Here is a 9,989-nt window from a genome sequence, read left to right on the forward strand (position 1 = left end):
TGCTGCTTTTCCACTTCTTGAAATTCATCTTTTTCCTGTCTCTGTAGCCCAACCATTTTCTTACCCATTCAAATACCATCTTTTTATGCTGTTCTTGATAACCCTACGTTAATCTAGTGTTCTGCAATCTATAAACCTAGTAATATATCACTGAAACATTAATGTCTTTGTACCATAAAAGCCAAGGTTTAAAATCAATTTATGTTAAATATCACACTCGTATAGTTCTCATCTAAACTGGAGTCATGATTTTTAGGGCATCTTGTTTTTAAAATAGTCTACTAAATTTGTCAAGTGTAATAAAGGACAGTTATTCACTAGAAATAAGAGCTGTAGATTATTAATCACCTAGAAGAACATTAGAATGCTTATTTCCTGGAGAAGCCAGCTTGGCATTTTGTATAAAGAAACTGGAAAACCTACTAAACTGGGGTGTCTACAGAGTGTCTTTGACCTGCAGGGTATGGCTGGGGCTTTCTCTAATGCCCTGCTAAGCCAGCTGGCAGCCTTTTATGCATCTGGACCTCACTCAACTGAAAAGTTCTAGGTTACAACCCTGTTTTAGATAAGAGGATTTTGAATGAGAGAGAGTACAGCGTTGTGTCCATTGTCAAGACACAGTAGCTATTGATATTGTGAGACAGTGGAATATGACAAGTTTGAGGGAGAAATGAAAGTCAGACCAGACCCCCTGCATTGGAAACCTGGCAATTCTCTTATGTGGCCTTGGGCTAATCATTTAACCTCTGTGTACCCACTAACATAAAAGGCATGCTGTTACCTCACAGCTGAAATGTAACAGTTGTTCAACTTTTTAGGTGAAAAGTCTATTAACATTTGCTTTCTTTTAATGATTCTGTGTACAGTGTACCACTTTGCTAATGAGATTTTACCCTCATTTTTGCCTTACTGTTTCAAACTGGGACTACTGTTCTGAGTTCCTTGTCAGTAAAGAAAATACACTAAATGCTTAGAAGACCATTTGCTACAGTATTTGGAAAAGGAAGATCCGTTCTGCTACTCCAATGACTGTCTGTCTTCATTTCAGGTCCTGTTTGTTCCCAGACACTGGTGGCACTATGTAGAAAGTGTTGACCCCATCACAGTCAGTATAAACTCTTGGATTGAACTGGTAGGTTCCTTTCAGGTCATTGCTCTGCAGTTCTTAAGCTACAAAGTATAGGGATGCCATAGAATGTGAACTCACTGGTTAAAAATAAATAACTCTGACCCCGTATCTGACATCATGAGTCACATTAGAGTGGTTTATAATAATAATCTAACATTTATATAGCTGGTACCTTTCATCCTGAGGTATGCCAACACACTTTATGGAAGGATCATTTATCACCAGCAGCACTGAGGGACACCCTGGGCTTGGGGCAAGATGGCAGGGGCGCCTAGCGCTCCACCTCCAAAAGGGGCAGGGCTTGGTGCAGTCAGCCCTAGATCTTCCCTCCACACACTACTTCTGAGTGGCCCGCTGAGTAGTGAATAGAACTCTGTGGCATTTAAAAGGGGCCCAAAGCTTCAGCTGTGGTGGTAGCTGGAGCTCTGGAGCCCTTTGAAATGCTGGGCCTGGGGGGACAATTTTTCACTTTGACACCCTTTCTTCCTCCCCACATCAGCAGGCCTGTTTATCACCCACCACTAGATTTGAGCTACGCTGGGTCAATGTGATGCACAAAATTTTATGTTTGCCTGGATGCTTTGAGTAAGGAAAATCAGGCAGCAGAAACACATCTCTAATGCTACAGGGAAATTTGACCAGGTCACAGAATTATTACCTGGATGCTCTTGAGGAAAGAACAGAGATCCACTGGTCCAGCCCTTCCTCCAAATCCTCTACAGTGGACTACAGGGAGGTTGTAGAGGGTCCTTTAAGCTTGTCCTCTGACTAGTAGCTACATTCATGGCTTAGCAATGGAGGATGCAGGCTGTACCCCTAACAGCATGTTCAGCCAGACTTAACATGAATAAGGTTTTGAAGGCTTGGTATTTAAGGCCCTGATTCAGCTAAGGACTTGAACTCAAGCAAGTCCTCAAATTTACCCTGTTTATTCAGATAAGGAACTAAACACATGCTTAATTTTGACCTGTGATTTCTATGGGCCAAAAGCATATGCCCATTGAAATTACAGAGTAAAAGTAAGCATGTGTTTAATTCTTTGTCTGAATAAAGCATGTGTTCAATTGCTTTGCTGAATAGGGATGGACTTAAGTATGAGCTTCTTGAAGTTAAGATGAGTCCTTCCCTGTTTAGCAACTTAGCAAATTATATGGTTGAGTACTGTTTGTCAATCAGATCCTAAATGACAAACAGAATTAATGGCAAAGAATAGAAGCTGCCTGGAACAGTTTTTAATTCACATCTTCCTCAGGATGTAGATTGTGCTTGTATTGGATTATCTGGGATAGTTAATTTCCCTTTTCTCTAGGTGTTGCATTTTACTGTGTTAGCCAACAGGTATGTGGTCATTCCAGTTATATAGTCTCAATACTCGATGATGCTTTCAAACTCAAATCACATTATTATTAATTTGATTTTATTAATTATTTTAATTATTGTTTTATTAATTATATTAATGTATACATTATAGAAATGTTGTCTTGGTATGAAATGTTATTAAAATAGCTAAAGAAATAAGCAGAGTTTACCAGGATTTAAATCTGTAAGGTGTTGAATGGTAGCTGAAATGATATGAACAAAGAGTCACATAGTGTTTGCCCCTTTTCTGGGCCATCTTCTGGGACCTTTATGCTACTCTGGAAGAACAGAAAGGCTCAAGCCTGGATGGAACCCCCTCTAAAGAATCCTCATTATAAGGGACATTCAGCTATAAGAACAATGTGTGTTACAGCCTTATGCCCATCTCCTGCACGTTGTCACTTAGAGGAGCTTGCCAGGGGCTACAGAGGGCATCTTAGGAACGCACTAGCCCTGTTCTGGCCCAGCAATGCAGCCTACAGGCAGTCATTCAAGGCAGTCATAAATGTGTGTAAGCCCTGAGCCCTGTTCTGATTCGTGCCAGTCATTGGGGGTGCTTGTGTCAGAATCTAGAATTCAGAGCATGCACAAGTGACTGAAAGCTCCAGCTCCTGTCACTTATCTGGGCTTAACCTCTTGAATTGCACCTCTTAGGAGTTGCAGGTCAGAGTTGGGCTCATTGTACTACACGGACAAACAGAGCGATAGCGCTATTGGTTGGACATATTTTTGTTACTTCTATTTTCTCATTTTATTCTCTGTTATGAGAGCCACACTCGGCAACCTTTACTGAGGCTGAACACCCTGGGTGTCCAATTTGAATAGAGTCTGTTGGATTTTCCTAATAAGATATCAAAAATGAAAAAGCCCCACAAACAAAATAAATTACTTTGGTAATAAGTAAATTGCGCAGCAGTTTAACCTTAGAAAGGACTGCATGTAATCACTGTGGCACAGGTGACAGTTGATGATAGCCTATTATCCCTGCAGATGACAGGAACATTGTTTTTACATGTGTGCAATCCATCTAGGAAAATAATGAATGACACTGGTGGTAAAATATAATATTGAGAACATTTCTATTATCTATTCAAGCAGTTCTGTCACTGTAACCAACTGCTTTCCTTTTGACAGATGTGTGTCATGCCAGCCTTGTACTAGTGATACCATTAATTATTTTGCCACGACTTTTTTTTAGAATAAGAGTAGAAGTGTAATTTGTTTTCAACAGAATGTGACAGATTCAAACCTTGCTTCCTAACACTCAGTCACATGATTAATGCAGCCCCAGGATTTAGCACCATGAGATGAATCCCAGGATCACAATACCTTGAAAACGTAAACCATTTACATATATAGTTTTGCAATGGGACTGCTCATTGCGACAGAAGTCTGCTCATAAGACTGCAGGATGGGAACGTCCTGCTTTATTTTACTACATCCAACTAGACAGGAAGAGGGGAATGGAGCACGGCTGCTATTCTGAGTAATGTAATTAACCCATGATCACAACTTTACTGCATGTAGAAATGAGGCTGTTGTAATTATGGCAGAGAGGAGCTGTTATGAAAGAACGGTAATAAATGCAGACAGATATACCCATATAACAGCCTCTTCAGCACACACACACGCACACACCATCCAATATACACGCTACCAATGGCAGAATTTTGTCCTAAAACTGGTGTGTGGAAATGAAAATAGATTATGTTTCTGCTTGAATCCCAGGTTCTGCTGTGAGACTCCAAGATGTATTCTTGCTTTGAACACCTGTTCTTAGCAAGATATTATGCATAATAAGTCCTAATGTCTCAGCCCCCAACCCAAAATTTGGCAATCTGTCTGTCTCTGTCTTGTACCTGTGCTACAGCTTTCTTTTTTCCAAACCCTGCTTCCTAAGTCAGTCACTTCGAGTGACTTTTTTAAATTATCTGTTTCAGTGTATTCATCACTGTGATTTCTGAGCGCTAAACACTGCGCACCCTCATCAGCTTCTTTACCTTCCAACTGGCCTCCACTGCCTCTAAGCAATTCAGCTACATAGAAGTGGAAGGCTACGGGCTGTCTTTTGGAATTCAGTTTCTCTGCTATAAAAATCCCAAATTAGCCCATGTATAGCTGGCCAAGGGGTAAACGAAGAAGGGAAGCTCCACACAAGAATTGATGAGAGCCCTGTCAAACTTAATGTTTTATACTGGAGGACTGTCACGTTGGTTTGTGTTATCCTGCCTGCTGGGGAGAGTGGAGGCCCTGCAGTGTTGCTGAGTGAGCCCGTCCTGCACTCATCCCTCCATGGCAGCTCCTGTCTGACAGGGCTGCGCCCCACTCTGTTCTGGCCATTGCAGTCTGGCACACAAGCTCCTACTGCTATTCAGGTTTGACCCCAGTGTCCCTCCATGATGATGAGGCAGAGGCTGGAAGAAACCAGTGTAGGCCATCAGGACTGTCCTATGGGACAAGGGTTGCCATTGCAGAGTGAATTTTGTGTCACTTTATACACTTCCGTTTTATTGGTAACGGAGAGGAAGCCGTGCTAGTCTATATACTATCAAAACAAAAAGCAGTCAAGTAGCATTTTGCTAGTCTTTAAAGTGCTACTTGACTGCTTTTTGTTTTCATTTTATTCTGTCATTTGCAGAGCTCTTGGTTACTTTTTTATTTCAGCAGAAACATATCCACATCCTTCAGTGAAGGAAACACTTGTTTTTCCTTCTCTTGCTATTGAAAATTGCAACAACACATCAGAGAGCTTCTGTTACTGGCAGATGACCACAAACTTCCTGAATTGTCATGTGCCTTAGTCCCCACAAGATATTTGCTGTCTCTCTTAGGGATGCAAAATCCTGTTTACTGGGTTAACCAGTTAAACAGTCGGTTTAACTGGTTAACTGTTTAAAGGGGAGGTCTGACTGGGGAGGCTGCTGCGGCCGTCCCAGCCACAACTCCTTTTCCACTCACAGAATACCAGAGCCTGAGGCTGCTCCAGCCAGACTGGAGCATATCTGCCCATGGCACACCGGGGATCTGGGCTCCTCCATCCCAGCTGGAGCTTCCCTGCCTGTGGTGCTGCTGTGGACAGGGGGTGCTCCAGCTTAACCATAACAGCCTGTGTCCATGGCAGCCCCGCATGTGGCATGTGCAGGGATGCTTCAGCCTGGTGGAGCAGCTCCAGTCCCCAGTACACCGCAAGTGAGGTCACTCCTACCTGACCAGAGCAGACCCCATCCACTGCAGGGGGGGGCTGCTCCAACTCAACTGTGCTGGAGCGGCCTCCCAAGCTACCTCCTCCCACCCTGGTCACCATGGACAGGAACTGCTCCAGCTGAGCTGCTCCATTCTCTACCATTTAACTGGTTAAACATCAACATCCCTAGTATCTGTCATATCTATTGTGGTTCAAGTGTTCAAAATATTCCAGTGCATAATACTGTAAAATGCCATTGTGGGCCATCTAGATTAAAGAAGCTGTATAAATTTATATTACTAGAAATTCAACAGGATCCATATGTTGTATAATTGATGAGGTGCCATATTTAATTAACAAAAAAGTACCTCTTTCAGCCTCTTCCTCATGTGAGTAGTCCTATGACTTCAGCAGGACTACTTTGATAAGGGCTACTTGCAGGAGTAAGGAAGTTCAAGGACTCAGTGAACCCATTGCCTTGCCATTCTTCTTGTGAAGAATTTTCAAGTTAAGGCTCTTGGTTTGGTCCTTTCCAAAGTCCTCAGGCTTTCCAAAGGGACTTTTCTCCTTTTACCTTTTATTTCCTTGGGATAGGCTGCCGATCACAAAGCCCGAGTGGAAGAGGCAATAACTCGAACGCTTGTGTGCGCTGTAAAATCTGCAGAAAACCCCAGCCATGTGGATGTCTGGCTGAATCCCACAGAAGTAAGCTCCCTCTTTTGTTTTCATTAGCAGTGATAGCCTGTGGTTACCAACTTTTTAAAAAAAAAAAAAAAAAATGTTAGTAATCTTTTTCATCCTGTGAAATAAATTTTAAATGCCTTTCATGTGATTAAGAGTAAGCATTGAATAAAAACATACAACTTGTTCACTAGGTTTATTTTTGTTTGCTTGTTTAGGTTGAGGCAACTTCCCATGAAATCAATCTCCAGTACTTAAATGGAGCAGTGTCTTCATATATAAGATCTCAAAAGGTAACTGTATCAGAGGATGGAGATCCCAGCACATGTGATACAGAGGAGGTGATGTCTTCATGTAAAAGAAGGAAAATGCAAGTCAACACCAATGCAGAGGATTGCAAATCATTGACCAATGAAGCTGGTTTTACAGTGGTAAAAGCAAAAAAGTTGCAGAAAATACCTTTCGGGGTTCATCTTATTCCAGTATTACCGCAGTCTCAAGAAGTAAGCTCAATGGGAGCAGGACCAGTGGAAAGTGACTCTGGAGACCACCACAGTGAAAATGGAGGAGGACGTTTTGGAAAATTGTGCTGCACTGAGAAGCAATCAGTAATGAATACTGACTGTGAAACACTGGCAGATCAAACTGCTTCAGAGAGTACTACAGACTCTTCACAAATGGCCATTTCTACAAATGACCTGCTAGATTGTTTGGTTAATCCACAAATCATCAGCTTAGTGGCTGGTCTCTTGTTGGAGAGAGTGGGAGTTTGATATCAGAGTGCTTCATCATTTTGAAAATGAAGAGAAACTGGCAGGCTTGTTCTGGGTTTTTAAACTCGCTAGTAGTTGAATATTTTACTTTTTTTTTTAAATATGCATTTTTTTAAATGTTGACTGATACGCTTGGAAATACATGTAAGTCCCCAGACCTGTTCTGTATTTCAGAGGGTTAAATGGCAGGATAAAAATGAATGCCCCAAACAAGAGATGATGAATAAAGATAAAACGAAGAGAATATGTACTCATCCCCTTTTGGATCCATCCAGCATTAGAAATAAGATTTGTACCCCACTGCTACACAATTGTTCCATGATTGGGTTCAACATTGTTCCAGTTGGCACTGTATCTTATGTGTCTCCTAACCTAATAAATTAGTTTAAACTTTTATAACAGGTATGTGGAACCTCAATTATATGGGGTACAAACAAACTCATGCACAGATTAATGAGAGAATAAGTCATACAGTATGTCACTGGGGTACTTCAATGCCTTCTGTTCTCTTCCTGTGGCTCCTAAGAGCCTAGTTTCCTGGGGATTGTAATGCTTAGGTCTGATGGACTGTGATAGACAGGAAGTCAGATTAGATAATCTGATGGTCCCTCTGGCCTATGACTCTGACTGGAGCCTAGAGACTGATGCACATCTGGACACAGATTCTCAGTACATGCCCAAAAAATGAAGCCCGAGGTAAACACTAGCACTAGATTCTAAAGTATCCTGTCACTGAAACAAGCATAACTTTGTGAAAGGCTATAATTATGGGTCGTTAAGATCCTGTAGGACCAAGTACTTTTATAGCTATAATCAAGACTGGATGTAATTAATCCACGTAAACATTTCATGGAGTGTTGGGCTCGATTCACCTGCACAGACACAACAATAACTATCCCTGAAGCAAAACCAGCTGCCTTGTACCAAAGAGCAGGGCAGTTTGTCTGCCAGACAAAGCTGCGTGGGAGATGTATTGAATCATGCACTACTTCAGTATGTTAACCCTATTCTCACTTCAGTCAGTGCTGGCTAGCTCCAAGGTCATGCTGGAAAAATGTGGGTGGTGTATTCCACTGTAACTTTATCCAGCCCACCATTCCCTTATGAGCGGTGGGACCTGCGTTCCCCAAGTTATGACTCAGATCCATTAATTCATTGTAACTTCTCCACATAATGGTGTGTGGCATAAATGACGAGGAAATGAGTGAATGCCAACTACTCTTGGAAGACAACACAATGCAAGGGATTTGTGGGTATAGGAGAGCCATTAAGCCAGCTGGGTCATAAAGCGAATGGTCTAATGTGGGTTGATATTTGCTTAGCAAGAGATTAACACTTGAGTCAGAAATAAGTACGTGGAGATACCTAATTCCCATCATAGAAGCTCTTCACCCAATTACAATATCCATGTGCCTACCGTCTCAATGAGAAAAAAATGTGTGTGGTGGAGTAGGAGAAGAACTTACAGTGAAGATGAGGTGGCCTTCAGGTAGGTTGAGCAATAGCACATGGAAATATAGTGGAGAAGATGGTTTTACAATAAGGATTTTAAGGAGGTGGGAGAGGGATAGTACATGAAATGGAGAATGCAAGAAAAACAGCTACTCCATGTAAAATATGAAAAAATGTTAGTGCTACAAGTTCTGCAGTCTTCCCTCAGTTCAGATCTGCTGAGCAGCCCTTCAGATCATACAAATTCAAATCCAGTGGGCTCTTTTTGGTTCATTGATTTGTGTTTTCAGCAGGTTGCCGGAGAATTTGAGAGGAAATCCATCTTTTTATATCCTGCAAAGGGCATATTTATCATCTCTGATCCACAGCAAAGGGCTGTACCCAAGTTTTGAAGCCATGCAGAATCTATTTGAAGCTACCATGTTGATCCCTGAAGCGTGGTCATGGGAGATTAACACATGGTGAACTCAGTATTGTTTTCACCACAGGAAATGTCTAGCTAGAAGATCTTTGCAGGAACATTACAATAAAACAGTTGGAAAGTCACTTCTAATTCCCCTGAAATGCTCTTAATGTATTTCCTTTTCCTGTGCCAGAACTTTTTAGAATGGCACTCGTCCTAATTATGGCTTCAAATAGATTTTTTTTTTTTGGGACAACTTTTTAAATCTTTGCCTAGACAACTTTATTATTGCGGGCATCTAATAAGAGTGTTAGTTAAAAAGGTAGCAAATCTGTTTCCAGTTCTACTCATTGATAGTTCTCTGAAGCACCCAACCTTTTGGCCTGAAATTTTCTTGGCCTAATCTCTGCCCAATGCTGCTATTGTTACAAAAATCACTTTTCAACCGTTTTTGAGTTGTAAAAGTCATGATGGCAGAGTTTTTGTTTGTTTGTTTGTTTTTATCGTACAGATCCCTGTGTTGTGTTATGCTGGTCCTGTTCCAGGTCTTTGAGTATAACAGCTATGTAAAGTATACGATTCTGCAAGAAATGCTTTTTCAGTCTTAAAAAATGAACAAAAAATTAATCCCTTTTTGAACAACTTTGGAGTAAAAAATAATGACGCTTGAAATGTTGCTGAGATATGGTCTTCACTGGGCAGTTGGGGTTGGGGTAGGGAAGGATCAGATTCTTCACTACTGCCGTGAGAAAAGTGTTGCAGGATTGGGATCTTGGCCTTTTGACTGGCAGGAGGGAATCAGAAATAAAGAAAAAATTATAAGCAATTGGGGGAAATCCTGAGTAAAGTCAGTGGAAATTGAGAATTTTGGCCATTTGAAATGTGGTTCTAGTCTGAAAAATAACTCTGTTGCATGGGAGGGTGGGGAGGCATATTTGTTTTCTCGCTCTGATCCAAATGTGCTCAGTTCACAAGTAACCTTATATAAATTCCCAGCCCTGCACACTC

At 41.4% G+C, this 9,989-nt stretch overlaps 1 protein-coding gene across 4 annotated transcripts in view; it reads left to right on the forward strand.

Annotated features, from left to right (window-relative positions):
- Positions 1 to 9,653, forward strand: part of HSPBAP1 (HSPB1 associated protein 1) — a 57,236-nt gene extending 47,583 nt beyond the window's left edge. For all 4 annotated transcript variants that reach the window (XM_075001059.1, XM_075001063.1, XM_075001061.1 and 1 more), the window contains 3 exons: positions 1,049 to 1,132; positions 6,267 to 6,377; positions 6,572 to 9,653. In XM_075001059.1, the coding sequence (XP_074857160.1) occupies positions 1,049 to 1,132; positions 6,267 to 6,377; positions 6,572 to 7,126 (750 nt within the window). In that variant the 3' untranslated portion in view covers positions 7,127 to 9,653. The remainder of the gene's footprint in view (positions 1 to 1,048; positions 1,133 to 6,266; positions 6,378 to 6,571) is intronic.
- The last annotated feature ends 336 nt before the right edge of the window (positions 9,654 to 9,989 follow it).

This window comes from Carettochelys insculpta, chromosome 8, assembly GCF_033958435.1.
Source record: "Carettochelys insculpta isolate YL-2023 chromosome 8, ASM3395843v1, whole genome shotgun sequence".
In the NCBI taxonomy this organism is placed as follows: Eukaryota; Metazoa; Chordata; order Testudines; family Carettochelyidae; genus Carettochelys; species Carettochelys insculpta.